The 24,277-nt window shown below is 35.7% G+C and overlaps 2 protein-coding genes across 3 annotated transcripts in view; one reads left to right on the top strand and one right to left on the bottom strand.

Annotated features, from left to right (window-relative positions):
* Positions 1-24,277, top strand: part of LOC136340971 (otoferlin-like) — a 33,713-nt gene that overhangs the window by 4,736 nt on the left and 4,700 nt on the right. Inside the window, exons 7-24 of one of the 2 annotated variants that reach the window (XM_066285506.1) lie at positions 170-232; positions 560-644; positions 2,799-2,955; positions 3,124-3,310; positions 4,234-4,420; positions 4,894-4,998; positions 5,718-6,011; positions 9,929-10,119; positions 12,792-12,989; positions 13,357-13,473; positions 13,869-14,021; positions 14,390-14,590; positions 15,781-15,964; positions 16,186-16,481; positions 16,532-16,731; positions 16,815-16,928; positions 17,896-18,125; positions 18,970-19,141. In XM_066285506.1, coding sequence (XP_066141603.1) covers positions 170-232; positions 560-644; positions 2,799-2,955; positions 3,124-3,310; positions 4,234-4,420; positions 4,894-4,998; positions 5,718-6,011; positions 9,929-10,119; positions 12,792-12,989; positions 13,357-13,473; positions 13,869-14,021; positions 14,390-14,590; positions 15,781-15,964; positions 16,186-16,481; positions 16,532-16,731; positions 16,815-16,928; positions 17,896-18,125; positions 18,970-19,141 — 3,134 coding nt within the window. Of the gene's footprint in view, positions 1-169; positions 233-559; positions 645-2,798; positions 2,956-3,123; positions 3,311-4,233; positions 4,421-4,893; positions 4,999-5,717; positions 6,012-9,928; positions 10,120-12,791; positions 12,990-13,356; positions 13,474-13,868; positions 14,022-14,389; positions 14,591-15,780; positions 15,965-16,185; positions 16,482-16,531; positions 16,732-16,790; positions 16,929-17,895; positions 18,126-18,969; positions 19,142-24,277 lie in introns of both variants that reach the window. The other variant, XM_066285505.1, reaches the window with a different exon arrangement.
* On the bottom strand, positions 20,036-24,246 carry LOC136340972 (uncharacterized). The gene is made up of 7 exons (XM_066285508.1): positions 23,947-24,246; positions 23,555-23,757; positions 22,984-23,489; positions 21,806-21,905; positions 21,413-21,508; positions 21,126-21,281; positions 20,036-20,217 (listed from the first exon to the last, which is right to left on the bottom strand). The coding sequence occupies exons 1-7, from the start codon at positions 24,041-24,043 to the stop codon at positions 20,134-20,136; spliced, it is 1,242 nt and encodes a 413-aa protein (XP_066141605.1). The 5' UTR covers positions 24,044-24,246; the 3' UTR covers positions 20,036-20,133.

Below are 24,277 nucleotides of genomic sequence, written 5' to 3'. Positions count from 1 at the left end.
CCATCAGCGTCGCTTTGATCTAATTGAATCAAAGTGCCGCGAATGACTGAACTTTCTATGATGAATATGTTCCGTACTGACACCCATGTAAAATCTTGTATGATTTTTTAATTGAGTTTTTATCTGCAATTGCGCTCTCGGACTTCCAATTAAAAACTTTTTTTTTCAGTACTTCGTGTTTGACTTCCATATGCCCCCGATAATGCTCTTTGACAAAATCATCAATTTATCGGTAAGTTTTGGGCTAAACGAGGAGTAGCTACATATTCGACTAAGGTAGAACTTGTGCTATTATACCGTGCGGCTCTAAATTAACCCTTTCTCCTCCATTAACTTTTTAACAAATTATTATACAATTATTTTATTTATTATATCTAATATTAATTATTACAATTATTTTAACAATAATTTGTCAAAAAGTTAACGTTAAGACGAACAATATGTCGATTTAATTATTTTAATTGTCTTTGTTGGTCACCGGTGGTTGATTTTAAGAGAGGTTCTATGCGCTGTATTTATTTCTCAAATATCCGGAATCCAAAATGTGTTTATTTCACAGGTGCTGCAATCCCGCAATTTCCTCAGAGGTCACAAGTTGCTAGGGAGTTTTAAATTAGATGTCGCCACCGTATGGTCACAACCAGGTATACATGTATTTACAACCTTTATTTTTGGATTTTTTTCATGACATACCCTGTACACAATCGCGCTCCTTTCATGCAATGCCTCAACTGCATCCGGGTCGAAAAATGTGAGTGAGTGATTTAGGTTATTTTTCTTTTAAAATTTGCATTAGATGAATTTGTAACCTCATTCATGTGTCAAATTCGGCAACTGTCACGGTCAATTTCAAATCAGACAGTGGAAAACGTCAGCTTTCAATTGTGAACCGGGACTTTTAATACGTTGGGAAAACGTCTACAAACGTTTTGAACTGTTGTTACCAGCGGAAAGTTGAATTGTTGATCGTTATTAAGAAATCTCATGAAGGGTTGAGAACGGCGTATTTCAACTTAAGCGCGACTTTACTTCGGGTATGAGGCGACATGGTGCCAAATTACAGTGGTGCATTCTACGGATCGAAGAATTCTACGAAAATCTTGTGATTCGTAATTACGTCGCTAACTGAGGATTCTCAAAGGAGTCAAATTTTCCGAACGGTTTCATTGTTAGTGCATTCCGGGCAGACTAGGTCAAACGAACAATCGAATGTTATTCGAGTAATTAGATTTCAAATTGGAAAAAACCACGGATGATGATATCACAACAATTATGATAATTTTATTTGTTTTGATTTTCGTTGTGCGGGTCCAGTGTTTATCTATTTGCATAACGAAGTTCAGGAAGATTTATCTTCTATCGAACAATGCACAATAAAAAAATCGGCATTGGCGATTGTTGCAACCATGGGCGTAGGCCCTCACAAAAAAAATGGAATTGCTTAAAGCAGCTTTGTGACTCAACGTCAATTTTTATTTATTAATATATTTTTATATATGTTTTTTATATATTAAAAAACTTTAAAAAACACCACTATAAGTAAGAGTTCCTGTCTTAAATCTTCCTAATATTCTCTGCCACTGACCCGATTTTCTGCTATATCTACCTAAGTCCCCCATTGAGAAGCTTCAATTGGGTAATTAGACCATTATTGCAACTTCTACTACAGTTAATGATCTACGCGACGCATCAGATATGTGAGTCACATTCAAAAACACCATCTTTGGTTATTTTTTTCTCATATGTCATTTAGAATGCACACGACAATAACAGTGATAATTTCCATAACCCTCTTCACCTCAAGTGGATCTTCAAGTCCTCCGCATCCATGCCAATGTTGGCCGGATTGGAAACCATCACGCGATGATCAGGGCTGGCATTGCGTGGGGCCCAATTCGCAAAAAACGTTCCATTGCAATGTGAAAATTCCCCCAATTTGCCAGTGCGAGGTAATTATTAATTAATTTGCTTTTTTAAGTTAGTCTCTTATATCCAGGGTGTCTCCGATGCAATAAGTAATTTTTTAAAACTCGCGGAATAGAGATTTTTCAGTTGCCTTTGCTCCGCGAGTCCAGACCTGCCGCAATTAGTCAAAAATTGTGATATAACTCTAATTAAACAGCAACTTTCTATAAATTCAATTACCATTTAGACTAATTCCAAGTTTGAAATTTATCTTCAATTAGATACCTACTTAACTGAAATAATCACAAAATTGTTTATGAAAATTTTCTAGATTGATGCAAAAATTTTAGGCATTCTAGGGCCGAAAGTAAATACACGATTTTTTTTCAGGATGCAGCTGGCAACATCGTGAGGCTCCCTCTAGGGGAAGTAAATTGTGTTGGCACAGATGCCAAATTCCTCAACATAAATTGTCAATCTACGCCTGCGTGGGAGGCGTGGTTTACCGAAAATCCACAGTACAGACTGTACTACTAATAAGTTAATAATTAAAAATTGTAGAACATACAAATTTTATATTTAAATAATTTTTAATAATCATAAATATACGAATCTAATTTTATAGATGGGTTTTATTTAGAGGACCCCATGTTCCTTTAAAAAGGTAAGAGAGACGAGGACACAAAGAGATAAATGCGCATTATAAGCATTGAAGAACTGGCAAAATAAAATTGTTATAAGCTTCTTTTCCTAAATTCAATTAGGATTAAGTAATATTCGAACCACTGGGGGAACATTTTGTACTTTAGATGGACCGTAATTTTTATTACCCACTTTAAGTTAAATTTCAGCCAATGGTGCAAATGGTCACTAAACGAGCATTTTCGTTTCAGATCATCAATTTTACCATAAATGGGCATTGATCACCGACCCTGACGACATGGTTGGAGGCACGAAAGGTTACTTAAAGTGTGATATTTGCGTCATTGGAAAAGGGGATACCATGAAAGTGCCTTCTAAAAGTGATAAGGATGAAGATGACATTGAGGCGTATGTACCTATTTCATTCCGATGGGTAGACAAAACTACTTCCTCAAAAAAAAATAATAACAGGCCATGCACTATCATTTATACAGAAAAAAAGCATATGCGTTTCATGGCGAACTGAGATTTGCAATAAGTTGGAACAACATATATATGGGTTTGTCTTCATTTCAGCAACCTTCTACTACCAGATGGGGTACCGACTGATAGACAAATGGCGCGGTACATCATTAAAATTTATCGAGCTGATGGACTTCCCAAAATGAATTCCACCTTAATGGCAAATGTGCGGAAAGCTCTCATGGGAGAAGTAAATGATTTGGTGGATCCTTATGTTCAAGTGTCCTTTGCTGGTTTAACGGTAACTCTTCTATAAGTTCATATCGCTCAATGTTAAAAACTTCTTTAAAAATTGAGTCTCCTGTTCTTCTTGGGTACAAGGACCCCGTTTAGCATTAAGTCAGCCGGCTGACTGAACAGAGCCAGAACTCGACATTTATTTTTTCTATTTTTATTTTCAATTTTTAAATTCTCTGCATTTGTATTTTTTTTGTTTTTCCTCTAGTTTTATTTCTCTTTTTAAATTATATTTTCTTCAGTAATATATCGTTAATCGGTCAGCTTTGGCCCGACCAGGTAAGACCAGATTTGGCTTAATTCATTTTAAACTTTTGATAAATTTAATAGTTATTGACTGCTAATTATATAAAATTGACTGCTAAAAAGAATCTACTCAGAATTGAATAAGTAAGAGGAAGGCCAAATACAGGTACCATCAGTTCAAGTTGGACTATAGGAATAGCGGGTGTGGGGCAAGGTTGCATATATTTTAATGTGCCTTCGAGGAGGACCATCAACGAAATGGGCGGAGTCAGTATGGCTGGCATTTCTTCTTCAGTATCTCGATTACTACCGATCCACCAGCTTCACGGCGGTGGAAATTTTTTACATTATCAAAGCAAAAAGTGTCAATGTATATAATAAATTTAAAAAAATTATTAATCAATCACTAGAATTTATATCGGTAAATATTTTAAAACAGATAGAGATCTGGATACTGCTGACTTCGCCCACTTTAACCGCTACTCTTGCGACCCACTCCGTGGGTCTTTCTCGGAGGTATATTAAATCTTGCACGATCCTTCTCCCATATGAGCGCTTCCTACTTGCTTGAATTGGTGATATTTGTATATGATCGAAATAAAATAAAAGTTTGTTTGCAAATTATCTTATACTATGCCGTCAATCATCATCATTATCGACTTTTTCTTTCATCTGTTATAGGGCAAAACAAGCGTTATGAAGCATAACTACACTCCGGTTTGGAACGAACAATTGGTGTTCACGGAAATGTTTCCACCTTTGTGTCAAAGAATAAAAATTCAGTTGAAAGGCGATGACCCCATTAAACCGAGGGTCATTGGAACATATTTCATAGACCTTGCAGCTATTTCAAATGACGGCGAAAAAGGTGAGTTGAATGTATTAGAAAATATTCAGATTTTTTATCGCTTAATAATAGACGTAAAATGATTAACAAAGTAATATGACAAGAGCTTGGAAAAAAGTGACGTTATCGAATGCACTGGTAGTTGAAATTGGTATTTTGCCACATACGTGCGGTAATAAGTTTTAGCGCACGCAGCGTAGCATGTGTCATTGTCAACATTTTTCTAAGCATTTGACAATGACATGCGCGTGATAAAACTTTTTACCGCAAAGGTGCGTGCACAAGTTTTACCGCACGGCAATATGTAATTGCACTTATAATAAAGCATTTGCTGCGCTAGATACGTGCCAAAGTATCTTTGCCGCACTTGTTCGCTGACCAGCGATCAATGTTCGGTATGTTCCATTGTCGTCAACATCCAGTATGTGGCACGAATTTGAAAAACCCTTTGAAGTACCTGAAATAAGATACCTCGTTAATAGTAATGATTCCAGGTTTCACGCCAACCTTTGGACCCAGTTTCGTCCATATGTATGGGTCAACGAGGGATTACTGCATTCTAGATGAGCATTCCAGTTTAAATACCGGTTTAGGAGAGGGTAAGATGCTGTTTTTTAAATATATTCATGACTTTATTACACTTTGGTCGAAATATTGAAGTTCTACTCATTCAACTTGATACACCACGTATAAATTTTCCGATTGGCAAAAATAAAATTTTGAGAAAAATTACGTTTGAAAATGAAGTGTGGTCCACAATTGATCATCATGTGGGACAAAAGCTCTCGATATCTGGTGAAACCAGAATGATTACTAACGAAATGGTGACCTAAACATCAAAGGCGCAACCAACAAGACATTTTTTTCAAAGGTGTCGATAATTGATTTTTGTGCCGTAAATTAAGATGTACTATATTTGATTGCTTAATAACCCTCGTTCTTATGAATAAGATCCTGTGTCTTTTTTGTACCTGAAGCTAATTTATTTTGTGACGTCACAAAGCGGACAAAGCCGAACTATCACCGGCAAGAGCAACACTCGATAATTAGGAAATTAGGAGAGAAATTTGGTTTTTACGGAACATACCTAGCGATGTACGCCTTAAATACTTATTTAAATAAATTCTGGGTACTTGAAAGATAAAATTGAAAAGAGTACCCTGCACCTTGGCAACAAAGCGTTTGCCGATCTTCGTTTATATGAACTTTTTGCTTTAACTATAAAAGTTCTATTAACGGCTAGAACCAACAGATATGTATAAAATAAAGTAAAAATAAAAAATAAATAAATAAACAGGAATTTAAAATTAATTTTCAGGTGTTTCATATCGTGCCAGGCTTCTCATGTCAATCAAAACCGAAATAACCGAAAATATTGATCTCTTGCCATCGGGTGTCTGCCTGGAACCCACTCTTCCATTAAACGAAGCAGCTTTTACCAGAAATGAGGAATTTTTCCTTTTCGCCACTATCTTGGACGCTTCCATGATTGATAAAAAGTTGGGAGACAAACCGGTTTATTTCGAGATTAGTATGGCAAATGCTGGAAATGCTATAGACGGCCAGAATATGTCGGCTAAGGAGTATTACGACGGAGATAGTGACGAATTAGGTAATTAAGTAATTAAATTTAATTTTAAAAAATTATTACATATACATGGTGTTTCATAATGCAAATTAAAAATTTAAGGAGTGAATCTATGAATTACTTTGAGAAAAAATGTTTATATGAACATGGATCGGTTTTCGTGTCCTGTATGAAATACAGGGCGATCATTTTTTTCAGTTTCTTCCTAATGAGTCCATTTCAGCATAAAATATTGAGTTGCTCGATAATTAGTCGTTTTATTCTCATAGATGGCTTAACTTATACATATCGAGTAATAGTGATCTCGTCGCTTATATTATTATATGCCATTTTAAAGGTTATGTTTTAGACTTTTTCCGATCGAAAATTGAACGTGATTAGTAAACAAGAAGTTGTTTAAAATTTAAGTTGAAGATGGACAATCAAAGTGAGCATTATCGACACATTTCATTATTTTACTTTCGAAAGGGCAAAAATGCAGTACAAGCTCAGAAGAAATTGTGTGAAGTTTATGGCGAGAACTGCGTTACCGAACGCCAGTGCCAGCGTTGGTTCTCGCTTTCGTTCCGGAAATTTTAATGTCCAAGATGTACCACACACTGGACGCCCAATCACCATTGATGACGATAAAATAAAGACCTTAATCGAAGCTAATCGCTGTATGACAACTCGAGAAATAGCAGAAAAGTTGAACTTACCGATTTCAACCGTTTCTCTGCATTAAAAAAAGCTTGGGTACGTTAGCAAATTGGATGTTTGGGTTCCTCACGAATTGAAGGAAATTCACCTCACCCAACGCATTAACATATGCGATTCTTTGCCGAATCGTAACTAAAACGACCCACTTCTAAAAACAGTCATAACGGGTGATGAAAAATGGATTGTCTACGATAACGTAGTCCGAAAACGATCATGGACCAAACAAGATAAACCTGCGCAATCGACGTCCAAAACCAATATTCATTAAAAGAAGATTTTGCTATCTGTGTGGTGGGACTACTAGGGTATTCTTTATTTTGAACTGCTTCAGAGAAACCAAACTATTGATTCGAATGTTTATTGTCGTCAGCTATCGAAATTGAACGAAGAAATCAAAAGAAAACGTCCTGAACTCGCCAATCGCAAAGGGGTACTGTTCCATCATGATAACGCTAGACCCCATCCGTCTTGCATAACACGTCAAAAATTATTGGAACTAAATTGGGAATTGATACCTCATCCACCACATAGCCCTGACTTGGCGCCATCAGATTATTATTTGTTTCGTTCCCTTCAAAATCATTTGAATGGTAAAAATTTCGATTCTGATCAAGCCGTTAAAAATGAGTTAAATCGATTTTTTACTTCTAAAAATCGAGGCTTTTTCGAACGCGGAATTTTCCAACTTGCCGAAAGATGGCAAAAGGTCATCCACCAAGATGGTCACTACGTCATCGATTAATATTTATTATTAATACATTGACTTTCAAAAAAACCGCAACACCAAGAAGAACGCATTGTATGTATGTGAAATTTTGGTATGATTTTAGACTTGTAAAGAGAAAAAAATGATAAAAATTTTAAGTTCGTATTTTAATGCGATATGAAGTTTTTCTTTACTTTTTCATCTGTGACGATCGTTCTTTTTGCAAATTTTCTTACAGGCGGATAGCGATAAAGGTACCATTGTTAGTACCATATTAAATGTGTGGTAGTGCAAAATGCCTCGTGTACGCCAAAATGCAGTTTATCGGCAGTTAACTCCCTTCGAAAGGGGAAGAATTGTTGGTATGCATGAGGCAGGTTGACCTTTCCGCGAAATTGCACGTAGATTGGATCGAAACGCATCAACAGTGCTAAGAGCTTGGAGAGATTGGTCTAACGAAGGGTCAGTAAATCGTCATCGTGGTAGTGGCCGTCCAAGAATGACGAACCAACGCGCAGACCCGCGACTTCGTCATTCAGCGACAGGCGCCCCGTTTGAAACAATTCCGTCTCTTGGTGCTGACTGGGTAGCCACCCTAAATCGAAGGGTCTCCCTTAGTACGATATATCGCAGAATTCGAAGTTTTAGACTAAATTCATATCGTCCTATGCGTCGGCTTCCATTATCACGAAACCACAGGGTGGCCCGACTGGAGTGGTGTTGTCTGAGAGTACAATGGGTGGATGAGTGGAGAAGAATCATGTTCAGTGATGAGAGCCGATTTTGTTTATGGCGATCTGATGGACGGTTACGAGTTGGAAGGCGCAGAGGAGAGCGATTAAATTTGGACTTTTCGGAAAGGCGTCATTCTGGTTTAACACCAGGTGTCATGGTTTGGGATGCCATCCAGTATGGTAGTCGGTCTCCTCTTGTTTTCATTTATGATAGATTAAATGCTCAGAGGTACTTTAATAGTGCCTTAGAACCGGTTCTTGTACCATACATGCACGACCATCCTGGAAGCACATTTCAACAGGATAATGCGCGACCACATGTAGCCAACGATACTTTGAGGTATTTGGAAGCTGAAAATTTGGATACTTTGCTTTGGCTAGTTCGGTCTCCAGATTGTCCCCAATAGAGCATGTTTGGGATATAATGGGTCGGAGACTTCAACGTTTAACTCGCCCTCCAGAGACCATAGATGAACTCCGCGAGCAGGTGCAGATTGCCTGGGATACAATACCACCGGAAGATATTGACAATTTAATTTTAAGCATGCCACGTCGCTTACAGTAATGTATTAATTTACGAGAAGATACCACTCATTATTAAATTATTATTAAATTTTTTCACTTATTTACAATAATTTTCTTTTGATATTTTGATCGTTTTTATCTATTACCAAACCCAACGTAATACCAGAATTTCAAACGTGTACGATGCGTTCTTCTTGGTGTTGCGGTTTTTTTGAAAGTGAGTGTATAAGTTTATACACTTTGAAAAAACATAAAAAATACGACATTAATCATCGAACAACCCAATATTATTGTGAAAACTGAGCGTAAAATAGGTGGAAAGACACACCTTTTAAAGAGAAAACGATGTTTTTTATTTTATCGGTGGAGTCTCCATTGGTGTGACCCTAAACTTTTTTAAACGAAAAATGTGACACACCACTGGTTTTTATAAATAAAATTAATTTTCCGAATGTTCCATACTTCTGCGAAAAAAAAGGTTTCTTGAATATTTTTCATAACGTTAACTTTATTCATGGGAAGAAAAATAAAAAAATAAAACATTATTTTTTAACTAATATTAACACTACAGGACTAAATTAGATACACTGCGTTATTTATGTGAAACAACAATTAAATACGGCGTTGAAAATGTCCTCCACCTGCAAGAATGCGTGCTACGGCCCTTTTTCGCACGTTAACCCCTTCAAAAATCCCAGGTGTATTTTTTATTGTGTTAAACGAATGAATTAGCGATTTTTCAATTGCAGTTTGTCGCGTTTTGTTTTTTCCCATGAAAAGATTAATATTATAAAAAATATTCAAGAGACTTTTTTCACAGGAATGTGGAGCACTTAAAAAAGTATCTCTATTAACAAAACAGTGCGGTATCATACTTTTCGTTTAAAATGTTCAAGTTCACATCAATGGTGGCATCGCTGGTAAAATTTAATAAATTTTTTTCCCCTTAAAAGATGTGCATCTATACCTATTTCACATTCACTCATTTTCATGAAAATATTTAATGTTTGAACGGACTTATTAGGGAAAAAATTTTTAAAAAATTACCCCCCGTGTTTCAGACGGGAAGTGATACCGGCCCTATGTCAATACGAACCTTTTTTTCTTAAAATTATCCAAGGATTGCCCCCTGATTTTTGACATACTGTTACGAAACGTCCTGTTTAATAACGGTGAAAAAATCTATGAGGTCTCATTGGACGTATTTATCAGCTGCGCTTAAGTTTGCGAGGTAATATTACCTGGTCTGTGACAATAAATCAAGCAAATGATTTTAGAAACAGTGACTTCGGATTCATCATTTTGGCAAAGTACAACGAGCCCCACCAAACCCATGACCCACGACAAAATTTATTACTTTTTGCCATATTGGGACAACAAACCTTGCCTTCATATTCGGTCGTCTTGGCCAGATTACAGACGGAGAATGTACAATTCAAATATCATTGGAAAAATTGCCGACAAACTCGTAAGTGTCGTATACAGGGTACTTCGAAAAGTTGGTACATAACTTATGGTTGTAAAAATTAGGCCAAGAATGCTTAAAAAGCTTTTATAAATATTGGTCCTACGGGATACCGTTACTGAGAAGTGGCCCTCCAAATGGGTCCCATAATTTAAATATTTAAAAAAATAACTTTCTCTGATTTAGATTATGGATTGAAAATTGTAGGTAATAATCAAATTATAAGGGCCATTATAACCATTATAAGTTTAATCAAAATCGATTGTAAATGAGTGTAGTTTGGTAACTAATTTTAACAGAAAGTTTTCGAACGTTTCTTTTCATTTGAATTATCAAGCAAATAAAATTTTTTAATAGACAAAATTTTTTTAAAGTAAAAATTGATCTACGTCTATTTCGAATTCTGTGTATCTCAATAAAAAATATTTTTTGATTTTTAAATTAATTTATGACTAAAAACAGTAATATTTTTTCCTAGCAGGCAGCTTTTGTAGTAATAGTTTCATTGTAGTGATTGTCACTTTCTACAATTGAAATAATCTGCACGCCGAAAGAGACCTACAGACGTACCTACAAAGGTGCTAATTAACATAAGAAAGCAAATGAGTAAAAAAAATGGATTTTTATATTAAATTTTAAGTTCTAACTTTAAATCCTAAAATGCGTAAAAAACATATGACAATAACCACAATGAAATTGTCACCATGCAAGATGCCTAGTAGGTGAAAATGTAAAAAAAAGGGTTCTAAGCTATTTAGTATTTAAAAAATTATTATTTTTGGCTAAACTATGCAAAATTCAGAAAAAAACTAAATCTTTTTATATTACTATGTAAATATAATACAGGGTTTTTTTCCAAAAATGCGAGCCGTAACCCGGAAATGGAAAGTTCTTGTTAAAAGATTGAACTCATGTTTATAAATTGTTTTCCAAAAACTTATCCTTTGGAAATTACAGCTCTACAAAATTTGATAACGAACATGGTATTTTCAAGGTAACTTTTCTTCCAGTTAATGAAATTTAATGAAGTGATTTCAAATTAATCAATTTATGTTAAATAATTTTACCACAAAAATTTTGTTTATTTGGGTTTTTAAGTGCTGAAGTAAAAAAGTAAAAAACGCAAAATTCCTTTACTTTTGTAAAATACACCTTTTAATAAAAGGGAGTTTTCTTCGGATAGCAACTAAGTTTACGTACATCAACTAGAAATATATATTTTTTAGATACATCAGAAATCTAGTAAACCACATAACGGTTAAACAATTTTAAACATTTAGGAATAAAGAAGTTGCGGATAGCCCCCTCCGCGTCCCTGAGGATGTAGAAATCAGTGTTATAGGTCCTATCTTATTAACTTTGGTATGATACACGGTGACCTGAAATTATTTAAATTTGATCAATTGGAAGAAAAGTTATTTACAAATACCATTTTTTCTATCAAATTTTGAAGAGCTCCATTTCGGTAAGAGTAAGTTTTTGAATAACAATTTATGGTAAGAGTACCGTAAACGGTTTTCGCTCCGATCGTTCTGATTTTTTAGTATGTTATTCTAAAGGTCATTTTGAACAACTTTTCTAAAGGGACAAGGGCGCGCAAATGCCTCTTTCACACTTTTTTTTAGGTTGAACATTTTTCCAAATCCAACTGTCTTACGGGATCCTGGAGCGAATAGGGGTGCTGGGTGGGGTAAGGTAAGGTAAGATAAGGTAAGGTGAGGTAAGGTAAGGTAAGGTAAAGTAACACATTTCTATTTTTCATCCAAATAATCATTTTTAAATTTATCAATTAGACAACATTGCTTGATTCTCCCAGCATTCCCAGATATGGAAGAAAAAAGCCCCATTTTGTTGGATATCTAGCAGAATTTTTGTTTAAACGGTCATTTCCTTTATTAAGCGATATTCATTATTTCTCTATTAAAATTGCAAAGTTACATCCACCTCAGTAAGGAAATTTATTTCATTTAGTTCAGGTTAGTTCGGATCACCTCAGTAAAGGAAATTTATTTCATTTAGTTTCAATTCTTATCTAGCAATATGTTTTTCATTTACTTATTTTGATCAGAATGTATATTTTTTTTCAATTGCGATTGCAATTAAAATAAAATTGTAAAATATTTGTGTATCTTTCTTGCGCAGGGGCCACGCTAGTATTTTAGTCGATTAAGTGAAGTGTCTTTCGGGATTCATGGGGAGTGAATTGGAGTGCTGAGTGAGGTAATTATCAACAACGTTTCAGATCTTTAAATCAACAACAAAATATTACATACCCATAGTGAAGCAGTTTACCCCACCCAGCACCCCTATTCGCTCCACGATCCCGTAAGACAGTTGGATTTGGAAAAATGTTCAACTTAAAAAAAAGTGTGAAAGAGGCATTTGCGCGCCCTTGTCCCTTTAGAAAAGTTGTTCAAAATGACCTTTAGAATAACATATTAAAAAATCAGAACGATCGGAGCGAAAACCGTTTACGGTATAATTACCCAATTTATAAGCAAAAGTGTAACCCTTTAACAAGAACTTTCCATTTTTCGGATGTTACCCCATATTTTTGAAAACACCCTGTATAGTACAACTCGGGTTATATTTACATCATCCCCTCAAAATCCCATTCGTTACATAAAATTACGCATTGTCCATGCATGTTTAAGTATTTGCTGATTTTTACGTAGGAAGACGCTCTGGAAGAAATAATTTCTGCATCGGATCGAGAAGACCGGGACACGGAGTATAAATTGAAAGTTATTCTAGAGGAATTGTCCATTGCATGTGGAAAATATGTAACTGTATCTAAAGCATCTATGTCTGGCCCTGGAAGCGGAAAAACTAAGCTGGATAAGGAGAGATTGAAATTATGCCAGAGAGAAATTGTAAGAAGGATTTTAAATTATATTGTGTGGGGAGAATAATGGGAATTTTTGTGTGTTTTTCTTGGCCACATTCCTCAATAAGATTTCTTAAAATCTTCTACCCTGTGTATAGTGTTCGGAATAGTCCTCAGCGGGCCACTATGGAATAGTTTAGTCCTGGTTGTTTGAAGGGGTTTAGATCGGCAGTAACCTGAGGTTACCAAGAAATGTATACATTTTTCCATTTACTAATTATTACCACGATTCTTTAATGCATACAAAATCATTCATTCATGACACTCATTAACGCACCACACAAATGCTATGGAGGAACCACACGGACGCTCAACATCGAATACTGCGTATACTAACAGCTTTTTCATTTTAGGAGCATATCGGCAATGCAGCCAAGAACCTCAGGGCGATAGTGACCAAAAACTCATTCAAGGATCGACTTAAAACGGCCCAAACGTATTTGTCAAAATTAAAGTTTTTAACCGAAGACGTAAGTTGGTAATTAAAAACTGCTGAAAATAGAGGAAAATCGGCCCTAAAATTTGTATAAAAATTTTTTTTTCAACACTTTTAATTTTTTTTTAATTTTGTACCATCCTATCCGGTATCCGCCATTTTCTACCTTTCCATCAGCTCATGCGACTCAAACTTAAATTCTCATCCCGCTCACTCTGATCTGAAATACGAAGCTCGATAGCTGAATATCGCAAATCTAGAGATACTCTAGGGAAAATCACTGCGCATGCGTTACGCATCTGATCGTCGAATTAAAACGGCACTCGTTAAAAAAAAAGAAAATGTGGTGCGCAGTAACCATCAAACATTACAACGGTCAGATGGGTCGTTCGATGGAATTACTTTGAACCATGAATATCACTTTTTCAGCCACAACATGCCCTCCCGGATGTATTTTTGTGGATGATATGTGGCGGAAAACGCCAGGCGTACCACCGTGTATCAGCAAGAGATATAATTTATTCGATAGTGGAAGAGGAAAAGGGCAGAAACTGTGGAACCATCGAGACAATATTTTTAAAGGTATGGCGTATTTCGTGGGAATATGTCCGAATCCCCTATAATCGAGTCTTCCGATTGTAAGGATTAAAATCGATTCTAAAACGATATCGAAAGAATTTCGATTTTAGAACGTTTTTGATTTTCTGCGGGTTGTGCGCCTAACTATCAGGGAACAAGCTCGTTTCCCACGGGTCCTATCGGTATCCATAGCAACGAGGCCAAACATTTTGGTGACGGCTTTCGTCAACCATCCACTTCTCGTGTTTTAAACAGAAAAATTATTACATTTAAATTCTGCTCGTTAATCAACCTCAAGAAGTTAGAGCCAACCTCTATCTAGTACTCCCCCGAAAAATGTCAAGACTCCAATTTAAATTTGCTTTTTGCAGTGGCCTGGTAAACGAAACACCGGGCCCAGCGGGTGGAGCGTTCCAGCCAAACTCCAAATCTACTTTTGGCTTGGTCTGTTAAAGCACAAGAAGAACTTCGTATCTGGAATCCCCAAAGGATATGAGATTTCTCAAGAGATCAAAAATGCAGATAGGGCTCGAGCGTTGCCCCCCTCGACATTGCATTACGTCGAAAAGCATGTAAGTATTGAGACCTACTCAGTAAATTAATTGTTTTCAATCAGGGGGGGTCGTTTTGGCTATCTTTTTTCCCCAGATTTTGCTGCATGGTTCTCTTCCCTATTACTGTGCAAATTGCAAAATGTTGCAGATCGAACTCTCCCCTATCGAACTGTCCTCGAATTGAATATTTTCGAAAAATAAATTATAGAGTTTACTCTAAATATTTGTTTGGTCATTCGTCATATTAATAAACAAATCGGTATGTATTGTGGTTACTCCAGAGAGCAAGCAAATATTTGAAAATGCATATTCCTCTTGGAATATCCCATTCACATTTCGGTTATATGAAGGATGTTCGATATTTGCACATTCCTGTGGAATAAGTCCGTAATATGAATTGCATATTTGATTTTTTTTTATTTGATTGTTCTAATACCATTTATATCGTGTTTTTTTATTTCTATTTAATGAATAAATAGATTTTATTATTTCTTTTATGACGGCCATTTTAACTCTACATATGTAGCTCTCTACAGCTATGCAGAGTGAATCGGGAGGATCACGTCAAACTTCTGGAGTATATTGTATATGAAAAATAAATATAAAAAAACACAAAAATATCTTTTTATTTCTCTACAAGTTCTACAAACAACAAGTTTTTTCAATGTCCACGTATTATTTACCTGAGTTTGTATTGCATTTTTTTATGAAATTAATAGCTGTTTTGCTCAGAAACTGATCAATAGGTTTTGAATAGAATTACTATATGAAACGTAATCTTGAAACACCTTGAATCTCAGATGTCTCATGATCCTTCGTGTCATTTAAAATGTTACGAGGGTTGCTGTAACATGCATAAGAATGATGCTTGGGGGTTGAATTTTATATAAAAATTGGTCCCCCTTTAAAAATTATTTTGACATATTTTGTGAATTTTCTAAAAAAATTTAAATATTAACAGGAGGTAGATCACCCTGTATACTTATAGTTCCTAACATTGAGGGGGCTAGCGCTACCTCATAGATGGTGCCACTGGCACCAAACTGCTGCATGGCTAATCAGTCATAACCCATATATGCTTAATTGAAGGATTAATATTATTGGGGGATACAGAGTGAAGTGCTCTACAAAGCGCTGAAACGTTGATCAAAACAGAAAACAACCAATCTGAAAGCTTTTGCGTCCGTTATACTTAAAAATTTTTCCAGATTTTTCAACTTCGTGCATACATTTATCAAGCCAGATCGTTAATCGGTAGTGACGCTTCAGGTTTGTCAGATCCATTTGCCAGGATTATTGCCGGAGAGTTTTGCAAAACAACCCAAGTTATCGAAGAAACTCTTAGCCCGACTTGGGATGAACTGTTAATTTTTGAAGAAATATTGATTTTTGGTAAGCAATTAGAATTTTTAAAATTATAACGAAAAATACAGGGTTACCCAAGAAAAGTTGTGAACTATTCTATTTTCGCACTAAGAATTCTTAGTGCGCGGGTCTCTTATTCAGCTTTTAAAGATCTGTTACTAACAAAATATCCCTTTGCAAATTTGTTTAAATGACATTACCATGGATTTTAATGAACCCTCTATAAAAATTACAAATGAATATTTCAGGTACAGCAAATGAAATAAAGGAAGACCCGCCATCCATCGTTGTAGAGATATTCGACCAGGATAAGGTAGGAAAATCCGAGTTTATTGGCAGAGCCTTGGCCAAACCTCACGTGAAGCTAAACGAACAGAAACACCAAAAATCTCTATTTTCACCACCTCTTGAGTGGTTCACCATCAGGCGTGGCATAGACCATGCTGGAGAGCTCCTAGCGGCGTTTGAATTGTTAGAAATACCCGGAGTGTCTGACGATCCACTACCAGGGCTACCAAATCCAAAGAATATTCCAATTTTCAAGGTAGGAAAAGTTTCAAATGTATATCAGTAACTGACAATGAATTCCATTAGGACACTGACCCGAAGAACATTGAGATCTTACTGCCGATTCCCAAAGATATTCGACCGACATTGGCACGTTATAGAATAGATGTGCTGTTTTGGGGCCTGAGGGATTTAAAACGAATCCACTTGTTGAATGTTGATAAACCAAGAGTGGACATTGAGTGCGCTGGAAATATTCTACATTCTAGTATTATAACAAATTTCAGGTGAATAGGTCGTGTTAAATAATATTTCTAAGACTTAACGCATTGTGCCGCACAAACAGAACAAAGATGCCCATATTTTCCAGAAAAAATCTCAATTTCTCTACTCCAGTAAAGTTTCTAGAATTGGATTTACCTGAACAGGAATTGTACCGACCTCCGCTTACTATAAGAGTGGTGGACTGCCGCAGCTTTGGCAGGTAATATTAAGGTTATATCGATTATTTGTTTTAAGGTGGGGTCCAGAGTACAAGCGCAAGTCTGTACCCATGGTGGGGTACAGACTTGTAGAGACCGGATGGAGGTTTGATGCGGCCTGGTTCTATCCAGCCTGTAGAAGAGCTTTTTATATCCGCCATTTTGTCCGGAACGCTCTGGGGTGGTTTCTAATTTCACCTTCATAATTGATGAACGTTTCGCAAACATAAGCAAGGCTCAGGACAACTCAGTAGTTTTCCGGCGTAATTAATTAATATCGATTGCTTGAAGGCGGCAAGAAGCTGCTGGGTATTTCGACTCAGAAAAAACGGAAATAACTTGAATTAATCTGAACTAGCTTCGCGTTCTTGACGCCTGTATGAATTATTCTGGAACGTACATTTCAATAAAGTGTTTGTGCCCCAAAGCGGAGTGTTGCATGAAACATCTCTCAAACACGCTAAAAACGATGATCAAGTCGAAATTTCGTGATTAAGCTTGAAGAGTCCAGTGGCGCGCGCGGTCATTAACAAAGGTAACAAACCAAGTTTCATAGCGGTGTTGCAAATCAAGTGTATTATCCGAAATTGCTATGCAACAATTTGCTTGTCTTAAGTTATGCTATTTCAGAATAGGGCCGTCCTCACAACAGGGTCGATGTGCACACTATTCTCAGTAAAATTTAACTGAAAATAATATTCGCCTTTTGTAAAATTAGTGATTTAGAGGGCCGACTTTTTTAAAATTTACTAGTTCAACTATTACTGGAAATGCATTGAATGAATTACTTGGAAATATCTCGAAAAGTGTTAGAGATACGATTTTTTCCAAACAATACCCCTTCCAAAGTGTCAGCATCCACAACCATCCACCAACATTTTCTGATACACCCTGTAGATAGACTAACAGGCGAAATATCTTCTTTCCATCACAAACTCAGATGTTTAAGCGCAAATAATTTGTTACTAGGTATACTTTAGTGGGCAGTCATACCATTAATTCGATTCACAAATACATAATCGCGTCATCACCAAGGCGAAGAGAGGCAAATGAAGAAGAGAAACCATTTTTCCATCCACTAAATTCTTATGGGGAAACTGTGCGGGAAATTGACTACTTGCAACTCCCGATTCGCGGCTCTGAAATTTGTGAGAAGGAAAACAGCCCCTTGCTTTTAAAAGGGATACCTTTTCCAGTAGGTGAGTAGGTGTTTTGATTAGAGAAAGGAGAAATTCATCATTTTAACAAAAATGTTAAAATAATTATATAGAAAATAAGCGTTCCGCCGACTGCTTATTAGCATGCTCTAATTTTCTTCAAAATCGTCGATTAATAACTCCCATTAATGCGTAATTTCTTATTAATACATGATTTTGAGAACATCATGGTTTTTCTCGGTTTTCGAGGCCGCCCCGTTCGGAGTTACTCTGACTCTAATAGAATCGGGCTCTCGCCTTCATGAAGGGGAGCGAATGCGTTAAAATATTTCGGCAATTTATTATCGATTATCGTATTTGTTTATTAAATAATAACAAAAGTATACGGGTATCACCAGTTCAAGTTGAAACATAAGAATTGTGCAAATGGGAGCTGTATCGCACAAGGTTTAATATGCCTCAGACAATTATTGACGATGTAGGTTTCAAGACTAGTGTTAGAAGTGGGCGGAGTCAGTCCAGTGTCCATATCTCTCACCCTTCTACACATTTCACTGATAAAAGTTCCAGTGACGAATTAATTTTTTTTTTCATTTATTTGCTATGCTGCATTTTGCTCTGATATAAAAAAAAATTCATCAACACACAAACAACGAAATCGACATTAATCTAAACATCAAAGCGAAGATACTGGCTGTACTGACTCCGCCCAATTCAACCGCTGGTCTTGCAACGCATGTCATTGGTCTTTGTCGGAGGCACATCAAACCTTATGTGGTCTATCTCCTACTTGCGCCATTGGTATATTTTGATTAAAAATGAGAATTTCGGCTTTATTTAATCTTGACTGATTACAACTTACCTTCACTGACACATCTACCTGCAGGTTACGGCACGCAAGACCTTAAAAAAAAATCTAAAACTAGGAGATCGAAGAAGAGAAAATTTAGCGTTGATGAGTTTGATGATGAAGATGATGACACGGATTGGTGGGCCAAGTACTTCGCTTCAGTAGATCGAATGATAACTGAATCGACAGGTTCAAAATATGCCAATACGTAAGTAATTTATGCATTTTAGAATACCTACTTATACAGGGTCGTATATATTCAGTAATGCCTTTACATACAGAGTCCCCCTGGTTTAACCTAATGTTTACCTATGGACCTACGTTTACATTGATACTTTGAATGCCAACTAAATGGCAAATTTAGACATTTTTCCCCACTTTATATTGCAAATTGCGGGTCCGCTTCATTTGGAGGAAGATATAGCCTAAAATGCGCCTCTTTAGTGCTGCACATGAACGATCGAGAAGATAATTTAATGAATTTGTGCCACTAAAGTTTTGCGAATGCTTCAAGTCTTATCGCGATTGGTCGATATCTGTGACGCGCATCACAGCAGAACAGAACACAATAAAATTTTTGCTCTTAGTTGAAATTGAGTTAACTACAACAATTTGACGGTGACGAAAGTATTGAAACAAGCTGAGGAAGGAGCTTCGAAAAGGTTTAAATAATGAGTAAAAATATATAGAATTTAATTTAAATTCAACATATTTTTTCAATTGGGGTGAATTCAATCCGAACTGAAAGTATCGACGTAAACGTACTCATCGATCATTTGTGGCAAATGCACAATTATAAATAATTTTGAGTTAATTAAATTCTTTCCGATTTATCATTTCCAAATTCATTCCATATATGAGTTCCATTCCAATGAATTCCCAATTAATTTGCACTTTCGGCTCATTTTCTTCTGAGCAATTCTAGAAAATTCATCTTTCTTGCGATTTTAAAGCATTTGGGGTCTGTTTTGTTGTACGGCAGTTTCCCAGGAGTATTAAGTTGCCATACACTCTCTATTCAAAATGGCGGTCAAAAAAATTGCGACACATCATTGAGAAACATCCTGTAGACTCGATGAAGATAGTTAATACAAAGAATTATTTCTTTTTGCAGTGCAAGTTCTATTAAGCAACGTTTTGAAGAAAATGTGCAGTAAATGCGTTGAAATATAAAATGCAACCAGTCAACCTATACACCATTCACGAAATACTTGATCGAGGGCCGACTTTTTTCTTATAGATGTTGCGAGCTGCGTTTGCAGAAGCGTAGAAGTACTTAAATATCTGTAATAGAAAGGTCCAATTAGAGATTCTAATTTACATAAATATTGTTAAGTAGATAACCGTCAAGTGATAAAAATAAGTGGTGCAAGACCTGAATTAAGTCTCGATTCCGAAGCCCGATTTTCGAATCTAAGGAGATTCTCTCCCGAGAATAACGTCAAGACCACGTCATTCCCAGGAAAGACGTCACGTGATTTGACGTAAACGCCAAAAGGCTTTTACGTCAAACCTCGCTATTTAAATTCTCCGCAAACATACGTCGTCTTGACGTCACTGCTGAGAAACGTTCTAGTACCTATCTAGGTTCGAGAGTCAGCTAAAGTCTATATTTTTTGGGAAGTTTTTTTAAAGTGAATTCATAATTGCCATTTTTTTTTATTGAGTTACACGGTTAGATAAAATTTTTCATTTGTGGAGGTAATTTAGGAAACTTAAGAATGTTGCTGCATGTTGAGTGGTTTCTGGGAAATTTGGGAAAATGATTTATCGCTACCATTGTCAGCAGTTTTTTGACAGTAAATATGAAACATTTTAAAGGGTTGTCATAAAAAGATTCTATCAACTTTAGTCATTTAAAAGACATAGACTATGACATAACTAATAGAGCAATGTTTCAACAAGTTGGTGATTCTCCGTTGCGTAAGCATTTAGTGACACAAATCAACTCTTATATACCTATCAATGCAGGATTCAATAGTGTGCGTGCGCACATTAGTTGCGCTTACAGACCGGCACTCTCAACAACAGTGTATATTGTGTAAACACTATCAACTTGCGAGTAATGCATGGAACGGACATGGAATGGAAACGAAGTTTATTCTTAAAACCCACTTTGGGTGGTAAGATATGAAGTGTTTTACCTATTTTTTTTGCGAAAATAATATGGAATTTAAGAGGCTAAAACGTACCTGTACTAGCAAATTATAATTTACGGAGATATTATTTATTATTCTTATCTTCGTAGTTCTAGAAGATCCCATCAATATTAAAAGATAAATCTTCCTATTGTCGACAGTCCAAATATACCATGGTAGTTTGCAGATTTCCCTGTAGTAATTCTTCCACTAAAATAGAGATTTTTTAGTGCATTATTGATGATTCTTAATATAACCTAATGTCAACTGAAAACATTTTTTCGATTGTTAAGCAACTGCTGATAATTTTTCTTGACCTTAGCTTATAGCAATCCTCCTACCTCATCCTCATAAGTTTGCCCACAATATAACGTATGCACACTAAAAACCACCACAAACAAGGCGTTCATTCCACACATTAGCAGATTAATGTTATTCTGAAAATGTTATATTTATCATAACCATGCATTAATGACCAACATTAATGCAAAGTTACGACGATGAACGTATGGTTAAGTAATTATATCGATGCTGCCATCACTTACTAAAGCTAACTTGTTAAACATCATGCATTAATGACCACCATTAATACAGAACGTGTCGCGAATCTGCTTTAGTCACTGAGGGAGTGTCGATAAAATTGCTCTCTAAATGCGATAAAAAGACAGTAAAGTAGTAGGTCTGAATGAAATTTAAGGAAACATGGATAGTATAGGACAAAGTGTGAAGCTCACCTGAACATATTCGAATGCGTTACATGTAAAAGAGAATATTCCTGGAATAATGTACTTTAAACCAACAGACGTAATAAGTGCTTTGTTGTCGGTGTAGAATCTGCAATTGACGTGCAGTGTGTTCAATTTATAGCTTACATGTGTTGAGATCGCAGCAACTGCAAGAGTCTTAGCTAAACGGAGGCCGTTACTCTCCCAGTTTTCGAAAATTTGAATTTCAGTTTTCTGGAACCATTATCAACTTTGTCAACCACCTTAAGTTTTTTGGATTTTTTGAATTGGAGCAAAAATTATGTTTCCTATCTAACCGAATTCCTAAGTTTTATACAGCGTGTCTACTTAAGCTGGAATCATATGGGAAACTTTTTCATTATTTTTTTTACGAAAAAATGTTATTCTTTATATAAAGATCTGAATGACTTTAAACCTAAAATGAAATAATTAAACATCACATTTTTTGAGTTGTATACTAGCTTTCTTAAAGATATAAATTTTGCCTAATAAAGTTTTCAGTAGTTTCAATAATGCCCATTTATGTGTTGTTCATGGGGAACATGATACTTTTTCGTCTCTTAATATGTTTACATAACAATTGCCCAATTTAAATAGGTAATTAACGAATACCAATCATTTATTTTTCTAATAGAAACAGACAAAGAGTTAGTAATTTTTATTCAACTATGTAGGATTATTTACTTTAGTTTTAAGCTATTCCACGAATGAGTTGACATAACCACTCCCTTTTTCAAAACATAAAATTCATTTAATACATTCATTATGATATTTTTACTGGTTTTCTAACATAGTTCCAAAGTGATCCTCTCCAAATGATTAATACCTTGCAACGGCCAATGTTGGTCTGTTTTAAGTAACCTTACAGAAGTAATCCATTATAGTTAAATTGGGAAACCTAGCAGGCCAAAACACATTTGAATGTCTGTAAGTTACTTTTCCATTGAAAATATTTTGAAGGTATTCTACAACAGCTAATGCACTGTGACATAAGGCCACTCTCTTGTTGGCACCAATTTGCTGGTATTCTTGCAAGGGTTAAATATTTTAACGCATTTTAACGTTTAACGCTTCACTGTCAAACTATTACAGTTTCCGAGATCCCAATCCCACTTTCTGCTCTAGTTAGATAAACAACTTTTCAACGTATTTTCCAAAATCTATACCTTTTTAGCTCCAAATGTCGACTATGAATGATTGCTAAATGCAAATAAACTTTGCGGTGATATAATGATTGATCTTGTTCCATAGAACTTGAATTATACTTATGGGTCAGCCTGCTGACATAGGCTGAAAGCAATCTCGTCTGGACTTCCGCCTCTGTAGCAAAGTAAATGCATAACTGAGGAACTATTGCTGCAAAAAAAACGCAGAACGCGAAGTTTAAATACTCGAAAAAATATAAAAAATCCTCTAAAAATGGCTGGTGGAGGCGTTTAACTGCCGATATAAAAAAAGTATGTCTTAGTTCTTTTGCCGAAACGGTAATGTATAACATCAATAGAAGTAAGCAGAATTCACTGATGAGAGATAGAATTAGGCCCCTTTTTCCAATGGCAGCCTTGACTTTCGGATCTATACAGTGTAAAGACCACTGCAAAGCCTTGAGCTTCCTGTTTTCGGCAATTATTCTCTGTCTATTAGTCATCAGAATAGCTGCACTAATTACACCCTAGAAATGAAGTGGACACATTGAGGAATCTTCCCCGGAAGTTTACTCTACAGTACTTTACTTACATACAGAAATAAATATCGAAACATTATATAGTGGATTTTCAACTGTGTACTTATTCCTAAGGACAGTGACCAGATCTGTTCCGTTATAATGTACACACTATTAAAATATATCATTGACCAATAAATTTTACGTAAAACTGAGTACTGAAAGGGGAGCTTTATGGCAAAGAAATGTATGTGAGGGGATAAATGGTAACTGGTACCTGCAACAAAAACAACATTCGATTAAGCAATTTACGGCAAATTAAATACCTAAATAAGATGCCGCATTTGGCATTCGATAACAAAAAGAGAGAAAAAAAGTAAATCCAAAGGTATCGAAGCGGTTTCTCTAACTAACCTGAACTAGCCTGAATTGACCTTTTTAATTCTTTCGGAATTCAAATACGTACCATGCAAATGTGGCCCAAATAAATTTTTTAGACAAAACGTTTCTTTGATGTCCTTTAAGAGGATCCCCAGTTCCTCTCGAGTGCTTTTGCCCTCCATTTTTGTGAAACTAAAATAAGACGATTTTAGTTTTTAATTGCGTACCTGCACTTCTGAACTATTAGCGTGTAATGTCCTGATAAGTTCTCCAGTATTGTTCGAAAGAGTAATTTAATGCCTGTAAAACTGCAGTTATGATTATTTTGTTTTTATTCGTTTTTTTACGTGTGTTCTGCTATTTGTTTATTCTTAAATTTTTTTTGTTGGTGTATTGATTCATTGATGAGCTGCATT

The sequence above is a fragment of the Euwallacea fornicatus genome, chromosome 9 (genome assembly GCF_040115645.1).
Source record: "Euwallacea fornicatus isolate EFF26 chromosome 9, ASM4011564v1, whole genome shotgun sequence".
Lineage (NCBI taxonomy): Eukaryota > Metazoa > Arthropoda > Insecta > Coleoptera > Curculionidae > Euwallacea > Euwallacea fornicatus.
This window is presented reverse-complemented; position numbering and strand designations above follow the sequence as displayed.

Excerpts from the sequence above, each read along its gene's own strand:
- LOC136340972 (XM_066285508.1), bottom strand. The coding sequence starts at position 24,043 with ATGGAGGGCAAAAGCACTCGAGAGGAACTGGGGATCCTCTTAAAGGAC. Across the intron at positions 23,490-23,554 it reads TTCGATATTTATTTCTGTAT|GGTGTAATTAGTGCAGCTAT; the intron begins GTAAGTAAAGTA and ends CTTCATTTCTAG. Across the intron at positions 20,218-21,125 it reads ATTATAATTTGCTAGTACAG|ATATTTAAGTACTTCTACGC; the intron begins GTACGTTTTAGC and ends TTTCTATTACAG.